The sequence below is a fragment of the Xenopus laevis genome, chromosome 4S, assembly GCF_017654675.1.
Source record: "Xenopus laevis strain J_2021 chromosome 4S, Xenopus_laevis_v10.1, whole genome shotgun sequence".
NCBI lineage: Eukaryota > Metazoa > Chordata > Amphibia > Anura > Pipidae > Xenopus > Xenopus laevis.
Genome location: NC_054378.1, coordinates 3876191 through 3895532, shown reverse-complemented (window position 1 = coordinate 3895532; position 19342 = coordinate 3876191). Strand labels below are relative to the sequence as shown.

The window sequence follows — 19342 nt, the reverse complement described above, 5'->3', positions numbered from 1 at the left end:
CGTCCAAGAATAGTCGCCGGCGTCCAAGAATAGTCTCCAAGAATGGTCGCCGGCATCCAAGAATGGTCGCCAGCATCCAAAAACGAGACGCCGGCACCTCCAATGGGAGCAGAAACCGTCAATTTTTTGATTGAAACTTACCAGAAGCTGCTGCATTTCTCACCCTAGGCTTATACTCGAGTCAATAAGCTTTCCCAGTTTTTGGAGGTAAAATTAGGTACCTCGGCTTATACTTGGGACGGCTTATTCTCGAGTATATACGGTATACTGAATGGAAACACCTAGATGTACAAGGACAATTACCATTTTCCCAATAAAATCCATCTCCATTCACTTCTGTTTTTTTCCACTAATTCGTTTTGCCTGTCTTGCACTGATGCATAATGTAGGATTCCATTGCATGGCAGTTAAATAGTGAATAGAGCAGCCTCTCATTCAGTGACACAGCCTGACTCTTCCACCCCTTAGGTATTAAGAATCTATTTGCTCAGTAGATTGGCAAGTGAAGAGGATTATTGTGCCTTTGGAGCGTGGCTGCCCTTATCACCTCTAGATAAGGAGCAATTCAAGGGGAAAGCTGACAGTGCTGATGTGCAGAAAATACACGGCCATAACCGTCCCCAGAGAGAGACAGGGATGCGCTGTTTTGGGGTCAGCCCTCACCTGGGACATGCAGGGACAGATTATAGGAGACCGATGATAAAACCAATCTTTTAAAAAAAGCACACTGAAGCAAATGTAAAATTAGGTTTCAGATTTTAAGTCTAGAAAAAGTGAGTTGCCTCGTGCACAATGGGAAGGTAATAAAAAGTTCACTGTGCATTTATACCAGAGTGCAGCATTTAATTCCGCAATTACAGCCCAATGTCACAGTAAAAAGCCCTCCCAAAATTTAATTTGTGCACCATTTTGTACATATTAGTAGCTATTAGTGTATATATGTAAACGACATGCAATCTGTATCTGCTTCAGTACAGGGGTTACAGGCAGGGTATGGGCAGTCCCTCACATTGGGGCGGATTTAATCAAGGGCGAAGTGACTATTGCTGGCGACGATCCACCAGCGTTACCACTTTTCAGAGACTTCATCGATTTACTAACAGGCACAGGCATCACTTCGCTAGCGAAGGAGATAGTTACATAGTTACATAGTTAAATTGGGTTGAAAAAAGACAAAGTCCATCAAGTTCAACCCCTTCAAATGAAAACCCAGCCCCATACACACACCCCTCCCTAGTTTTAATTAAATTCTATATACCCATATCTACACTAACTATAGAGCTTAGTATCAGATAGACGGTAGCGGTGATTCACACTCTAATGCCAAACGACTTTTCGTATGCAAATTAGCCTGAGTGCAAGGCTAGGCATAATTGAACTCTACCGCTTCTTCGCTTTAATTTGCTCGCATTGGCGAAGTAACGCTAGCGAAAATTCGCCACCGCCCGTCGGCAAGGACGTAATTTCGCATTTTAGTAAATTAGCATTGTCCCAGCGAATTTTCGTCTGGCGAAGTGCTGCGATGGGTATTTTCACCATTGTCTTTAATTCCATACATTTGTGAAGATTCTCATTCATCCAGGTCATGGTATATCTGTAGAAATAAGTCAAATCAACTGGACTTGCCATGTTTGATCCTTGAAGGCGTTTCACCAGTCATCCAACTGGCTAGAATAACTTGAATCTTTCTTCAGGGATATATCCTCTGGAATGTTGCTCCAATCAGCATAATGTGTTTATCATAATCCGCAAGAATGTCATGAAGTTGATTGTTTTAGCAAGACTGGAGCTTTGAGGTGTTATTAAACCTTCCAGGTAAAACGTCTTCAAGTAAAAAAAAACACATCAAGTCCAGTTGATTTGACTTATTTCTACAGATATTTAATTCCATACAGTTACACAGGAGCAAACAAAGAGTACTCAGTGCATAAAGTGAACCCTGGACCTGGTTAGAATTTCCAGGTTTTCTTAACTGACAGTTGGTTAATTGGTGTCAAAGCATTTTTTTGGGAACAATACACACTTTGTTTTTAAGACTAAAACAAATTACTAGTGATACTGTAGTTGTAGGAATTGGACACATTACTGAATGAAGCAAAAGCAAGATAATTCGCAGACTCTTTGGTGGTATTATAAAGTGGACGATCCCATTAAAAAAGTAAATCTGGAAGCCCTACACATGGTCATTGGTGGGTGTAAAGTGCAGGGCATGCTTGAAGATTAGTGAGCGATTTAACAGTAATGGAGTCAAGTCAAGAGTCAAGAGTGAGTTTATTGTCATTTCATCCATATACGTTTGTAGAGTACACAGTGAAACGAAACAACGTTCCTCTAGGACCATGGTGCTACACAACACAACATAGATGTACCGGACAACAGACAAAAAGTGCAAAAATAGGCAACTCGTGCAAGACAGGCCAGCATAGTGCAGGGACAGGACAAGACCCAGCAGATGTAATATGTTAAGTAAATAATGCTAAACGTCAGACATGATGGTGTATCATTGTGACATGACAGTAGTAAGAACATGATAAAGAACATGACAAAGTGCAGATGTGCTCATAGGGAACAATTGTATCCAATAGCTATTTATTTATACAATGGCGTACAGTGGCTGTGTAACGTTGTGGTATATAGTAAGGTCAGATGGAGTGTTTGTGTGAGAGAGATCTGTCCGGTCTCTGAGTATTCAGGAGCCTTATGGCTTGGGGGAAGAAACTGTTACACAGTCTGGTAGCGAGGGCCCTAATGCTTCGGTACCTTTTTCCAGATGGCAGGAGTGTGAACAGTGAGTGTGAGGGGTGTGTTGGATCAGTCACAATGTTGGTGGCTTTAGGGATGCAGCGAATGGTGTAAATGTCCGTGATGGAAGGAAGAGAGACACCTATGATCTTCTCTGCTGTCTTCACTATCCTCTGTAGGGTCTTGCGCTCCATGACAGTGCAGTTCCAGCCCAGACAGTGATACAGCTGCTCAGGATGCTCTCGATAGTCCCTCTGTAGAAGGTTTTGAGTATGGATGGTGGGAGATGGGATTTCTTCAGCTTGCGCAAGAAGTAGAGGTGCTGTTGGGCTTTCTTGGCTAAGTAGCTGGTGTTGTGGGACCAGGTGAGGTTCTCTGCCAGGTGGACACCAATGAATTTGGTGCTTTTGACGATCTCCACATTAGAGCCTTCGATGTACAGTGGCAGGTGGTCACTCCTAGTCTTCCTAAAATCAACAACCATCTCCTTTGTTTTGTCTACATTGAGAGACAGGCTGTTGGCTCTGCACCGGTCTGCAATGGGAGGACTGAATGTAGGTACATGTAATACAGAATCCTCCTCAGCTGGTTACACAGAGTAATAGATAAAAAAAAACAATTCAATGGAATAATTGGAAATTGTTTAGAAAATCTGCAACTTCAACTTTGCTTCAAATTAGATTGGGATAAATCCCTCTGTTCTGGCAGTTGGGTCACAAAGCCAGTGAATGCCCTGCATCCATGGAATTTAGTTACTTTATAGTCTTCTATGAGATACCAAACAAAGGGAGATAAAAAATAGACATCGCTCCCTTCTCTGACTCTGTTTATTTTTATATCATGCCCCCATTTCAGCAGCTTCAAGCTCCATTACCCTGAGTGTCTCGCTGTCATCGGGAGCGATCAATATCCATTACGGTCCAATCGCAACCTAAAACCAAATTCTAAACCTGCAGTAATTCCTTGTAAATGCCTAGAGGCCATCCACTGATCTGTGCACCAATGTAGATGGCTGAATTTTAATGGTATGGGGGGTGGTTTTATGGATAAACCTCAGAAACAAGACGATATCAAAAAGCCGTTGTGTTTCTAACGGCAGAGTTAAGGCCCTGATACACAAGTGGGTTTGTCTGTACTGGGCACCTGTGCAACATGATATTTGCTTTACATCTAAGACAAATACTTTGGGGGCTTAAAGGGATGCTGGCCTTAGCACATTTCCCCAGTGTCAACCATTTACTGAGCAACCTGTAAAAATACTGTGGAGAGTATCCTGTGCCGATCTCCAAAATGAATCCATTAATATTGTAGCAAAAGTGCAGGAAAAGACCAATGCAGTAGACTAGACTGCAATGTTTCTATTCAGTAGATAGGAAGCACACTACATGTTTCAGGATAGGCCCTTTATCAAGTGCACATCTCAAAACCTTGCAGCCTAGTCTGAAATAATCAAGTTTATATTCACTATTCCTCTTTCAGCATCTGTTTATCTTCATTCAGTCTTCATGCAGCAGTTGGGTGTCAGATATTTATTGACAGTTAGATCCAATATATCTTATAGGGGGGCTCCTTTTGCCTTGAAGATGTATTAGAGGTCACTCTATTAAACTCACCAGACATCGTGTCTCTCTACATGCAGAATTTGTGCAAAAGGCAGTTATTTTGTAACTGCCTTTCATTACTACTGGAGTTTGAGTGAGCTCTAATTCATCTGCTAGGAAAGGGAGCCCCCTATAAGATATATTGGATCATTCATTTGACACCCAACTGCTCCATGAAGAGAAAATGAAGAGAAACAGATGCTGAGAGAGGAAAAGTGAATATAAACTTGATTATTTCAGAAACAATGAAGAATTTTTATTTGATTGCATTTGGAAAATTTCTTATTTCAATATGAGGAAGCTTATATTAATTTTTAATTTTCACGATAGTTCCCCTTTGAGATAGTAGTTTATATCATGTTAAGTGGCATATTAAAGATTCTCACCAAACTGGAATATATATTTAAGTAAATGTTACCCTTTTACATCTGTCATATTCTCTGTGCAGCCTCAGAGATCACCTGACCAGAAATACTTCAGCTCTAACTGTAACAGGAAGAGATCACCTGACCAGAAATACTTCAGCTCTAACTGTAACAGGAAGAGATCACCTGACCAGAAATACTGCAGCTCTAACTGTAACAGGAAGAGATCACCGGACCAGAAATACTGCAGCTCTAACTGTAACAGGAAGAGATCACCTGACCAGAAATACTTCAGCTCTAACTGTAACAGAAAGAGATCACATGACCAGAAATACTGCAGCTCTAACTGTAACAGGAAGAAATCACCTGACCAGAAATACTGCAGCTCTAACTGTAACAGGAAGAGATCACCTGACCAGAAATACTGCAGCTCTAACTGTAACAGGAAGAGATCACCTGACCAGAAATACTGCAGCTCTAACTGTAACAGGAAGAGATCACCTGACCAGAAATACTGCAGCTCTAACTGTAACAGGAAGAGATCGCCTGACCAGAAATACTGCAGTTCCCTGTTATTCCCTTTAAGCACCCTGTGTTTACACTTGGTTATTCTCATTATAGAACAGTATAGAAACCACTGTAAACATCTCTCCTCTTTGGACTATAGTTCCTATCAATACTACTCTGCATCCTGACATGTCATGTTGCTTCTTACAGCATTATTCCTCAAGAATACTCTTCCTTTATGCATAGTGATTGGTCCCTAGAATCTGATACTTGCTAACTGACAGCAATGTGTGCATTTATGGGGCCACATTTGAGGTTCTTGTGAGCAGAATTATGGAAACGCTTATGATAACAGTGTCTGTGCTTGCTTTCTGGTATCTATAAAACAGAATGACAGTTTAAATTATCTGAACCACACCTGCCAGTGAATTACTTTAGACCTCCAACCCAATTTGGCATCCCATCCTTTCAATATATTTTACAATCCCTGATACCACCCTTTACAGCTGTCAGGGAGCCGGGAGCTCCCACCAGGGAGGTAGTCAGGATCGAGGAGGAAGCCCTCTGGAGGAATCAAAGTCGCGGTGTCCAAGGGGTTAATCCAACGGATACTCTAGTTCAGGCGAGAGTTCAAAGGCAGGCAGATAGAAGCAAGATCCAAAGTCGAAGCAAAGGTCAGGATAATAATCAGGAACAAGATTCAACAATAACAGCTCACAGGGAACCCAGGATACACACAGGAAATGTTTCCTATACTTGGGCGCCATTCTGGCGTCTGGGTTGCGCTTTTAAGTTTGAATTTGGCGCCATAGTGACGTCATTGGCGTCCTGACGCCGGCTTCGATGCGCTGGCGTGTTTGCGCCGGCGCCGCTACCCACGTGGCGGCCCGCCATTTCGGGAGCGACACCGGAAGGAACGGATGCACCGCCCGGAGCTCCTGGAACTGCGGCGTTTGTGACAACAGCACCTGTTTATAGTTCCTTCTGACCCTTTTCTGTTTCCTACAGTAGAGCTCCAGGGTATGTCCTTTCATACTAGTGAGTTTGCTTGTCTCAAGCTTCTTTTAGGTCTCTACTCTTCTCAAGTGTATGGGAGAATGCAGTAAGGAAGCAACTATCTGATGAAAGAGACCGAGTTACAATCTCCTTGTGTGACCCTGAACTGTGCCAAAGACCTGGCCGAATATAAACAACTGAAACAGTTCCTTTCCATCTCAATGCGCAGAACACTATATTCATTTGTTCATTTGTTAGGTTCATGCAAGCACTTATACCATGAAATACTGAAAAAAACAAAGGGCCGTGTGCAAAGAAATAAATATCTGTATGGGAAGCTATTCCAATTGCAAAGGGAGAATGTTTTTCTTAATTTTATGATATGATGATTGGATCTCATTTGGTCCATCGATATAAATCTCATACAGGGAGCAGTCGGATATACTGTGCCACCATTCTGACAGTCGTAATCTTTAAGAACTATACGTTTATGACAAAGGATGATTTGATAATGTAATTAAAACAAAACACACAGCCTACTGCCATGTCAAGTTGTTCCCTATACCTCGCATGGTATAATTGGCTCTTCTGCTCTGTAACCAGGGTGTTCTCTTTGAGCAAGTTCTATCCAGCAGACAAATCAAGCTTTTATCTCTAGCAGTAAATTGCTCAGACTATTGGCAAGATGCATCAGTTGTCTAATCAGGCAGCACAGATCACTTCTACGTGTCTTCTGCTGGGCCTTTCACTAAACCAATGAATGTCCTCACATATGGCTGTGCATTACAATTCCTCTCCCTTTTCCTCTCATCAGGACAAGCAGGTGCCATCACAGCAATTATCCATAAGGAACCACTATACCTTCTTTTTTATCTTATAGTTTCTTTGAATAAAATTTTACCAAATACAACTTGAAGAATCGACCCAATCCACCCTATCTTCCCCATCATATGTCATAGCCCTCCTAGAGTGTGATCATCTTACACAAGAAGCCACCATAGTGGATCAGGAAACATGTTCTGATTGGCCCACTGACTGGGCCCGATTGACAAAACTCACTGCCCTGTGGGCCAACAATCAAATGCATCTGCGAGAACTCCATCAACCTGTCAATTTTCAAACGTGCCTGATCAGATATCTGGCTAATTTTACACAGATATCAGTCAAACGAACCTTAAAGGGATACTGTCATGGGGAAAAAAAAATTTTTTCAAAATGAATCGGTTAATAGTGCTGTTCCAGCAGAATTCTGCACTGAAATCCATTTTTCAAAAGAGCAAACATTTTTTTTTATCTTCAATTTTGAAATCTGACATGGGGCTAGACATATTGTCAATTTCCCAGCTGCCCCAAGTCATGTGACTTGTGCTCTGATAAACTTCAAACACTCTTTACTGTTGTACTGCAAGTTGGAGTGATATCACCCCCTCCCTTTCCCCCCAGCAGCCTAACAACAGAACAATGGGAAGGTAACCAGATAGCAGCTCCCTAACACAAGATAACAGCTGCCTGGTAGATCTAAGAACAGTGATCCCCAACCAGTAGCTCGTGAGCTACATGTTGCTCTCCAACCCCTTGGATGTTGCTCTCAGTGGCCTCAAAGCAGATGATTATTTTTGAATTCCTGTCTTGGAGACTATATTAGGTTTCATAAAAACCAGATGTAGTGCCAAACAGAGCCTCAATGTAGGTTCACAATCCACACAGGGGCTACCAAATGGCCAATCACAGCACTTATTTGGCACCCCAAGAACATTTTTCATGCTTGTGTTGCTCCCCAACTCCTTATACTTCTGAATGTTGCTCACGGGTTCAAAAGGTTGGGGATCCCTGTCTAAGAACAACACTCAATAGTAAAAACCCATGTCCCACTGAGACACATTCAGTTACATTGAGAAGGAAAAACAGCAGCCTGCCAGAAAGCATTTCTCTCCTAAAGTGCAGGCACAAGTCACATGACCAGGCGCAGCTGGGAAACTGACAATATGTCTAGCCCCATGTCAGATTTCAAAATTGAATATAAAAAAATCAGTTTGCTCTTTTGAGAAATGGATTTCAGTGCAGAATTCTGCTGGAGCAGCTCTATTAGCTGATGTGTTTTGGAAAAAACATGTTTTCCATGACAGTATCCCTTTAACATCGAAAATATTTTAAGTTTACAATGTCTCATCCCTTTATCCGTGAATGAGAAGAGGAAGTTCTGAAATAGCTTGGGAAAATGCATCGGCACGCAATATCAAACGGCCAACGCTGTTCCCTCGTACACAAGCAATTTATATTTTAGCGGTGTTTTCACATTACCGAGATAATGAGTGAGCCGAGCACCGGCGCATACACCCATTAGACTGAAATCCTTCAGTGCTATTATGATTATCCTTGGGTCTGTAACTGTTATATTTGTGTAATAATCATAATGCTCCTCCGGGCACAACGAGGTGGAAGGTTAAAGAAGAGGACCACAGAGAGAAACAAGATGTGGACTTCAAGGGCTCTGAAAGCTTTCTGTAGTTACGGAATAATCTAGCGGAACATTTCTACCTTTTACAAATGCCTCCTGTGATTACCCTGACGAAGGGGGACTTTGCTAATAAACTCCAGAAAATGGTAATTAATATGCTACGTTCCACATGCGAAATCATTGGCTCCGCGATCTTTGCTCTACCCTCTTGCCAATGAAAGGACATATGGGATTTTTTTTTCCTGTAGTGAATATTCCTTCCTTTTATCTAATAGAGAAGGAGGAAATTCCTGTTTTTAAGCAAAATATCGCGCTCATGCGCTGGCGATGAGTGATGTTATGAAATGGGTTAAAGAGAAATGTGTTTATTTACACACAAACGTCCCGGTTGGATAGAGGCCACATTTACACATAAACACTTACTCAGCTTGGCATGAATATAAGGTGCCCACAGACCTTGAACCATTATACACAGAAACACGGAGTATCCCTTGACGGTCTTTGGCTAGGACTTAAACCAGTTTATTGCCAATAGATTAACCACAATAGTGCAAGCTATAACAATATATTTATTCTGCAGAATGCTTTACCATACCTGAGTAAACAGCTGTAGAAGCTCTCTGTTTGTTTAGGATAGCAGCTGCCATATTAGCTTGGTTTGACATCACTTCCTGCCTGAATCTCTCCCTGCTCACTTATAGCTCTGGGCTCAGATTACAGCAGGGAGGGGAGGAGGGAGAGAGGAGCGAACTGAGCATGCTCAAGCCCTAGCCCTGGAGGTTTAAGCTGAAAACAGGAAGTCTGATACAGAAGCCCATGAGTACACAATAGAAGGAAAGAAATGTGATGTTTCTTTTGACAGAGGACTCAGAGCAGCATTACTTTGAGGGTTTACTGGTGTATTTATATAGACCTTTCTGATAAAGCTTACTTAATGTTATCCTTTCCTTCTCCTCTAATTAAAAAAAACCTACCCCCTACCCTACATCAGTGTCAGACTGGGACACCAGGGGCCCACCATAAAACCTTAGACCAGGGGCCCACTCTCAGTACTAATATTAATCTCCTCAATCAACCTCTATTCTCCTAGTTTGTTTCTTTATATACTATAATCTATTATTCCATCTATTTAGCCTCTTTGTTCTCATATAATAGGGAATGGCCATGAAATAGGCCAAAAGTTTAGCAGCCACTAACACTTTGGCCCACCGGGAGTTTTCCTGGTATCCCGGTGGGCCAGTCCAACACTAGCCCTACATAGACCCCCCTCCCTGCTCCCCCCCAGCCTAGCTGTTACCCCGGGTAAATGCCCCTAACTCTTTACTTACCCCTCGGTGCAGATTCAGGTCATCGGAGTTCACGGGCGCCATCTTCTTCTCTTCGGTATTTGCCTTCCTGTTCTGCTGTAAGATTAAGCCCGCTATCTTATTTCTGGGGTCGGAGGCGGATTTTTAATCTATACGTTCACTGAAATTATGTTTTTTTTATACCTTACTTTGCTTTTGAGGCATCTTTTATTCTTGAATTCATCATTGAGCCTCCCAAGCCGTTAGCAAAATACTAAGGGGCCCATTTACTTAGTTCAAGTGAAGCAATAGAATAAATTTTTTTTCGAATTTCTAATGTTTTTTTGGCTGCTTCGACCATCGAATTGGCTACTTCGACTACGACTTCGAATCAAACGTTTCAAACTAAAAATCGTTCGACTATTTGACCATTCGATAATCTCTTTAAAAAATACTTCGACCCCCTACTTTGCCGCCTAAAACCTACCGAGGTGCCATGTTAGCTTTTAGGGAAGGTCCCCATAGGCTTCCTAGCAATTTTTTGGTCGAAGAAAAATCGTTCGATCGATGGATTAAAATCCTTCAAATTGAACGATTCGAAGGATTTAATCGAACGGTTTTTCGTTCGATCGTACTATTTGCGGTAAATCCTTTGACTTTGATATTCGAAGGATTTACATTCGGCAGTCGAATATCGAGGGACCATATGTAAATCTGCCCCTCAATAATAGGAAATAATATTTGATAACATGAAAACCACAAGAATGTAAAATATGTAGAGCCTAACGCATTGCCTGCTCTGTACTAAGCATCGACTGTAATGTGAGCGTAACGGCTAACGTAAAGCGGAGAAAGAATACGTGAAATATTGCTGTTTTGGGGCGAGAAAGGTGATTTAAAACAACATCACACTCTTTACAGGCCACCTGTCTCCTGGGCCTCCTGCTGACAATCCTTCCACCTTATTATACAAACATTAAGGACAACCAGGCACCGGCTCTCTGTGACAGAGAGAGGTTTTTCAGAAAAGTGATCTCTTTGGGGCTCCGAGGAAAATGAGTTTGCGAATTAAATGCGACGTCTTGACCCCTAATTCAATGCAGGTCTGCAGGAATGATGGAGGAGGGAGAACCTGTAATAGGATTTGAGCAGTTATCAGTGATTAAACTGCCTTATCTTCTCCCTTTAAAACTCTCCAGGGTTGAGTACATTTGAATTTGTTAAGAGTTCACACAAATTCCAATTTCCACCGTTGATAAATAACCCCCTTAATGTTTAGATTTTTTTTGCAGAGATCCGTTGACCCATTTGAATATGTGTATTGCCTCCCTGGCATTCGAGTTTTTTTCTGGAGGAAAACTCGATTCAAATTTGATTCGAATATTTGGGTCGAGACTATTCAATTGAATAGTTATTCGTTTTTCATAAATAACCTCCCATTCGAATTTGTTCACTTTTAGGGGCAGATGTATTAAGGGTCGAATATCGACAAGAAGTTGTCTGCTCTCTGTCTCTATGTCACCTTTACTATACAGTTTAATAAAACCGCACGATTATATCCGAAACAGGGGAGTCGAATGCAATCTTCGTAACGGCCGCAGACAGGTTTCTAGCGAAAGAACACACGGCTGACTGATATGCTGTGACATTAGATGTGACATTACACGGGGATTCACCTGAAAGCGTTCAATGAATAGATTCCACTTCCCCTTTATATAATAATAAGTGCCGAGCAGTCAAACTGATTTACGTATTCACCAACAGACATAAATCCACACAGTTATGTTCTCAGCCTTATTCACCTTCCCCACTTTCTCCTCTATCCATGCAAAAGCCGTGACCAAAGTGCAAGCCCTGCCGTATAGATTTATATTTAATGCGACTTGATATACGGTGATTTTACCAATACACGGACATGGAGATCCTCTGAGAGCAGCAGTTTGTACAGAGACAAATCTCATATAAAACTCTGCTGCTCTGTTTGTATTGGGATCAAGGGAAATGCCACTGAATAGCAGCAAAGCAGATCCAAATAGAGACGTCTCATAATAAGCAGATCCCTATTCCAACTGCATTGAGAATATATTAATATTATATTATATATATTAATCACTGCAGGGAGCATGGAAATTAAACTAGAACTATGTGTTTGGGCAGGGCCGCCATTAGAAATCAACAAAATTTGCTTCGTCCCCTGGACCCAGTCCACACCAGCCTCCAAGCCCCACCCCAGATCCCGCCCACCCCACAAAAAAATATTGGTGGTCAGGGCCCCCCGACAAATTCAAAAAAAAATAACTGGTGACCAGGGCACCCCATAAAAGTTTTTTTAAAAAACCATTGGTGGCCATGGTCCCCCTTTACAAGTTAAAAAAAAAACATTGGGGCCCCAGAGAATATTTAAAAAAAAAACATTGGTGGCAGGGGCCTATAGAGTATTAAAATATTATATTGGTGGCCAGGGGTTTAATAAAATAAAAACACATTGGTGTTCAGTAGAACTCGTGGCTTCAGGTCTTTAGCTTTGGCTCCTTTGATGGCTTTAGGACTTCAGCTTCTTTCATGGATTGGGTCTTTTTGTGGCTTCAGGTCTTTTACTTCGGCTCCTTCTGTGGCTTTGGGTCTTTTCACAGCTTTGGCTCTGTTCGCGACCTTGGGTCTTCAGCTATTCGGGACCTCGGCTATTTGGAACTTCAGCTATTCTGGACTTTGGCTATTCGGGACCTCGGCAATTCGGGACATTGGCTATTTAGAACTTCAGCTATTCGGGACTTTGGCTTTTCAGGACTTCGGCTACTTCCACCAAAACAATGTAATAAGAGACAGTTCTCAACTAGTCAACACTCCATATTCCTCAATGCTCTATGGTTAATAGATCCATTAAGAAGAAGAACAAACATTCCTTTTTTTCATACCCAATCTCATATGGCACTCGGTAGGTGGACAGCAGCTGCATGGCTCCCTGTGACGACAGGCTCATTACAAAATATTGCTAGAAATGGTCTTCAAAATAATATTGTCTCATTTCCAATTCTTTCTCATCTATATGAATAATTTATAGGTGTTTATGAATTCCAACAGAACCGGTAGCACTTGAGGAATCCATCTGAGCGTTCATTATATGGGTTTACGTGCCCACACTGCTTGTTTTGCCCATTTCCTCCCAAATAAAGGAACCTTGAGGTAAAGCAGTACAAGGAGAAGAGTCCGCAGGAAAGCCAACTGCTCTCTACAAACCCCTGGTGGGAGGCCAGATGGGCTAATTATTTGTTATTCTCATTTCCGAAACCTGCAGAAATACCTGTGAAGTTATTTTTGGTTAATCCCACAACATTCACTGGAGAGTGTAATGCATGGGAGATAAATCGTTCCTGTATCAACAGATTCCCGTATTAAGATCTGAAGGAGAAGATCACCCTTATGCTTTGTAGTGATCTTTTACTGGGTCAGCAGCATCATGTTATTCTCTCTCTGGTAATGCTGTGATTAGAGTTTAGGCAACAGTTGGTCATCTTTGATGGTGGATATGAAAGGACTCCACCTGGCCACTAGCCAGCCGCACCAGATTTTCATGTTTTTACTCCACCAGCAGGACAATGCTCAGGCCACTCATGAAGAACAGATGGTTATATCCCACAATTCCAGTTTTGTACTGAGATGATGCTACACCCTACAGGTTCTGCTTCATTAGAGTTAAACCCCTTACATTTGGAATGTATTTGCCTTAAAGGACATGTAAAGCCTACATTTTCCTACATGTATATAAGTTGGCCATATCTTCCCCACCCAAACCACATCATTTGTACTGCATATACCCCCTCCATTTGCCAGCGCCATAACATTTTCCGTAAACAAATAGCAGCTTTCAGCCGGCGGCCATTTTCCATCTGATACATCATCGGTAACATTGAGACATGTAGGCTGTAAAGTTCATGCAATGCAGAATGCAGTTTTATACAGGCACAGCATCCTTTGATAAGAACAAGTTCTGCTGGGGTTGAGCACTGTAATGGTTAAGCTGAGCTCAGGAGACATAGGATCAGACAGTTTCTATGGGAACCAGCAATGCTATCTCTTCATTGGCTGTTAGAATGGAGGGTATGTTTGGTAATCTGAGAAGAACTGAGCATGCTCATGAGCAAACAGCCAAAGTAAATTCCCGAGGGAGGGGGGCAGAGTGGGTTAGAGGAGTAGAAGGAATCCTAAGTGATTAAGGGGATGCTGCAGCCTTACTATTAACCGTGGCAGGTATCTAAAGATTTTACTGATTACATTTTTGTTGGGGAGGTTTACATGTCCTTTAACGACATTAAATGTATTAATCAAGGGTGCACTAAACCCACAATACCAAATCCAATCTGAACTCTAAAGAGTTCAGGGCATAGAGCTCTCTATAGCATTCTGTACTCTATTCCCTTTGTCTCTTGCTAACACAATCTTTGCAAAATATTGAAAGGCAACTGTGGACACCAGGGGTCCATCCACAAGCCTGAAGACCAGAAGCCCACCAAAAAACCGTAGACCCGAGGCCCACTCTCAGTGCTATTATTCTGAGTATGAGAGAAATGTATCAACTAAATGTTGCAAAATTTTAACAGTTTAGGGCAGAGACACGGGGAGATTAGTCGCCCGGTGACAAATCTCCTCTTCTTTGGGGCAACTAATCTCCCCGAACTGCCTTCCCCTGCCTACTGTAGGCTAGAATGTAAATCGCCGGCAGGATTGCACTTGGAGCGATTCATTTTCCGAAGAGAAAGCACCTTCGGAGGATTTCGGAAAATCGAGTGCCATCCAACTGGCGATTTACATTCTAGCCGGCAGTAGGCAGGGGAAGGCAGTTCGGGGAGATTAGTCTGCACCTGAATTACTGAGCTGCCAGACTCAAACACCAGAGACACGAACATTCAACTTTAATCTTGGATTTTGGAAAAACGGTAAAAAATAAATAATGGAAAATAATTGAAAAAAGTCTGTATTTCTGGGGAACAATCTGAAAACAACTGAACTGAAAAAAGTGTTTGGAATGTGAACAACCACTTTCATGCCTAAATGATTTTCTAGTCGACTTTAGGTTTGAAGATCCAAATTACAGAAAGATCCGTTATCTGGAAACCCCAGGTCTCGACCATTCTGGATAACAGGTCCCATACCTGTATATTATAAATAGATTTGCTTTATGAAAACCAGTTCCCGGCCAATACAACAAAGTATATGATTCAATTCGTAGGAGCAAAGTGCTTGACCCCCTGCTTGAGATCACGCACAATGTATATAAGTGGAAAAGGTTATCTCAAGCCACAATAAACCATTATTCTGTATAATCTTTCAGTAACACATTGAGCCTTATATGGTGGAGCCTCTTCCCCTTGAACCGTAACCGCTCTACGGAAACCAGGGAAATACACGTTTTGTTTGCCAGAGATTGGAGGCTATTGCTGTCGGCAGGAGCGAGGAGGCATCTCTCAATCTCACTTTCTGGCTGGACTTCAGCGGATATTACCTTGAGACAGACGACTGTTAATTGGCAGAATTAGTGCTTAATAAAGAATCTCTCCCGGCGGGAGCAAGAACCGAGATGGAAAAAGCGTTGTGGTCTGAGAATTCATTAATCGTTTCATTATAAAGCTCCAACATGGGACCGACCTGGAGCATTTCTTAAAGTCATTGACACAAAATGCATTTTCATTATTCAATCATTCGACATATCTTACTCCTCTCCTTTACTACATGGATTCAGCAGTTAATCATGCGCATTACTCGTTATGGGAAATACTATATCATTTTACTTGTGACTTATTACTTAAATGATTAAGCCAGTCAGTCTCATCAGGGCTTTTCTTCACTGCTTCTTAAAGGGAGACTGTTTTCCAAAACGTATCAGTTAATAGAGCTGCTCCAGCAGAATTCTGCACTGAAATCCGTTTCTCAAAAGAACAAACAGATTTTTTTACATTTCATTTTGAAATCTGGGGCTAGACATATTGACATTTTCCCAGCTGCCCCCAGTCATGTGATACTCAAAAAAATTCCATATGCATGCTTTTCGATAAAAATTATTGTATTGCATCATATTAAAACAACCCCGCATGGAGCAAATTAGGATTCGGTTCGGTATTCGGCCGAATCTTTCATGAAGGATTCGGCCGAATCCGAAATAGTGGATATGGTGCATCCCTTAAAATAATGAAGATAATCATTTGGATGGTTGGATTGGGCTGGGAAGAGACTATAAAGAAATAGCAGGTATATAATATACATCACAGAACCAGGGCTGCATGGTCAGCACTTCAGCCCATGTAGTTTAACACAAAAAGGGGAAATAACTTGAGAAATCAGATCATACCGGGACACAAAGTCATTAAAGGGATACAGTCATGGAAAAAAAATGTTTTTTTCAAAACGCGTCAGTTAATAGAGCTGCTCTAGCAGAATTCTGCACTGAAATGTGTATCTCAAAAGAGCAAATGGATTGTTCTATATTTAATTTTGAAATCTGACATGGGGCTAGACATATTGTCAGTTTCCCAGCTGCCCCATGTCATGTGACTTGTGCTCTGATAAACTTCAATCACTCTTTACTGCTGTACTGCAAGTTGGAGTGATATCATTCCCCTCCCTTCCCCCCCCAGCAGCCTAATAACAGAACAATGGGAAGGTAACCAGATAGCAGCTCCCTAACACAAGATAACAGCTGCCTGGTAGATCTAAGAACAACACATAGTAAAATCCAGGTCCCACTGAGACACATTCAGTTACATTGAGTAGGAGAAACAACAGCCTGCCAGAAAGCAGTTCCATCCTAAATAAAAAAAAAAAGGGTAAACAGAGTTGGGGGCAACATAAGAATGAAAAAGTCCCTTGGGGTACCAAATAAGGGCTGTGATTGGCTATTTGGCAGCCCCTATGTGGACTGGCAGCCTACAAGAAACTCCACTTGGCAATATACTTAGTTCTTGCTTTTAAGTAGGGATGCACCAAATCCAGGATTCAGTTCGGGATTCTGCCTTTTTCAGCAGGATTCGGCCGAATCCTTCTGCCCGGCCGAACCGGATCCTAATTTGCATATGCAAATTAGGGGCAGGAGGGAAATCGCATGACTTTTTGTTACAAAACAAGGAAGTAAAAAAAGTCTCCTCTTCCCACCCCTAATTTGCATATGTAAATTAGGCTTTGGTTCGGTATTCGGCCGAATATCTTGTGAAGGATTCGGGGGTTCGGGCGAATCCAAAATAGTGGATTCTGTGCATCCCTACTTTAAAGCCAGGAATTCAAAAATAAACACCTGCTTTGAGGACCCTGAGAGCAACATCCAAGGGGTTGGAGAGCAACATGTTACTCACAAGCTTCTGGTTGGGGATCACTGCTCTAAACTGACCCTGTAAATGATCATGTAAGCCACTGACTGGCATATGTACTGTAATAACACATGGCACAAACTGTAAGCATATCATTAGAAAGAGAGGAGCTAACCTCCTGACGTTAACAAGTCCCATCTCCCTCCTTCTCCCCAGGAACTTACCCAAAAGAGGAGGTTGAAGACGAACATGAGATATTTCATACAGTGTAGGCAGTTCTGAGCCATCCTGCACCTCTTCAGCTCTAGGAGGAAAATGAAGGAGAGATCCAAGTAAAACACCACGTATTTGTTTCCCTTCGGGGAAGTGTACTTGGATTTGGTGGCTTTGGGACCTGGATTGGTGTGGAACCCAAAAAAGGAACCACCTGCTGATGCCCCAAACTGGCCTCCGTAGAGGCTGCTGTAACGGCGAAAGGCACCTCCCTTGGGCAAAGAGTAGTCCTTGCTATCCAGGGATGGACTGCGATGGTAAGTGGATTCATCAGTGCTCGACCGTCTCATGGCTCAGCTGGGTGCACTGTCCTGTTGGGCAGGGTAGGGGGAGCTGGAGCTGTTAACTTGATAGGGTTTCCCCCCTAAACTTAATTTGTAATGTTAATCCATGGAGAAAAATCACAGTCCCATTATCCGAATGTAAGTGATGCAGAAGGCAAGCACTTCTTAGTCAGAGTTATAATTCAGAGTAGTGATCCCTCTCCTACAAGTGCCCGTGCCATCAGCTGCCCCAAGCAGAGGAAACCCCTAAGACGTTGAGTTAGGAAGGTCCCCTCTCGCCTCCTCGACATGTCTGTGTGCAGGACACATGGGCTCCTACATGTCTCAGAGGTGCAGGGGGCATGTCTCTGTCTCTCCTGCTGCAGCAGCTTCTCTCACTCACTTCTCTCTCGTGCTCTCTGTAATCTCACACACACGGGAATGAGCTTCATTCACACTGTTCTCCTCTAGTCCATATACCGGCACACACACACTCACATACACACTCTCTCTCTCTTTCCAAAGCTCCTTCCCTCCCTCTCCCTGGCTCTCTCTTTTCTTCATGCAGGGAAGCAGTTCCTCTGTGGTCAACTCCTGTATCTGAACAGAGAGTGAGAGGGGGAGACAGAGACTTCTCCTTGTGGCTTATTTATGCATGCTCAGCACTCTCGCACTCGCTAAGGCAGCTTCCCTCCTCCTAACCAATCACAAAACTATCTCGGTCCATCATCACAGTTTCCAGCTCAGTGAGCGAAGACAAGACAATAATGTGGCCCCCTTATCCCATCACTGAAGTGGTTAATCGATCAGTAACCCCACCCCCTCCCTGGCTGATTATTAACTCTTTCAGTAACCTGTTCTCAATGATAAGCCTCTACGTCTGTTCATCAACCTATTTGCCAATGTATCGCATAGGATAACGATGCCCGGGCCATTATACAGGGCACTTTATGGTAATGAAATCACTAATAAATCCCAATAATGAGCCTACAGCTCTCTACAACTCTATTAGCTTTGTCTAATTAACGGCAGCGTTGCAGAGTATTGACAGGCAACCAATACATTACCAATTCCTGATCATAGAAATGCTGCATTGTATAACCGCAAAGAGTATCTCTCCAAGGCTATTGTGATACTAAACTCTATAGTTAGTATAGATATGGGTATATATCATTTATGTGAAGGTATGGAGGGTGTGTGTATTAGTGATGTGCGGGCCTAGAATTTCTCGACCCACACCGGACCCTAACCCTGGCCCCTTCCAATCTGCACCCAATCGGGCCCGCTGCTGCCCTCTATTTATAGACCTGCGCCCCGCAGTGACGTCACAAAAGGGGCTGGTGGAAGTCTATAAATTCCGGCGTTGGATTTTGTGCACGACCCGCGGGTTTCGGGCCGGCCCGCACATCACTAGTATGTATGGGGCTGGGTTTTTATTTGGAGGGGTTGAACTCGATGGACTTTTTCTTTTTTCGACCCGATTTAACTATGTAACTATGTAACGGAGTATTAGGGATGCACCGAATCCGCCTTTTTCAGCAGGATTCAGATTTGGC

General features: G+C 42.6%; 1 protein-coding gene across 1 annotated transcript in view; it reads right to left on the bottom strand.

Moving 5' to 3' along the window:
* LOC121393157 (tetraspanin-4-like) overlaps positions 1-18571 on the bottom strand; it is a 110511-nt gene extending 91940 nt beyond the window's left edge. The window contains exon 1 of the mRNA XM_041560798.1: positions 17475-18571. Within this exon, the coding sequence (XP_041416732.1) occupies positions 17475-17813 (339 nt within the window). The 5' untranslated portion in view covers positions 17814-18571. The remainder of the gene's footprint in view (positions 1-17474) is intronic.
* Between the last annotated feature and the right edge of the window lie 771 nt (positions 18572-19342).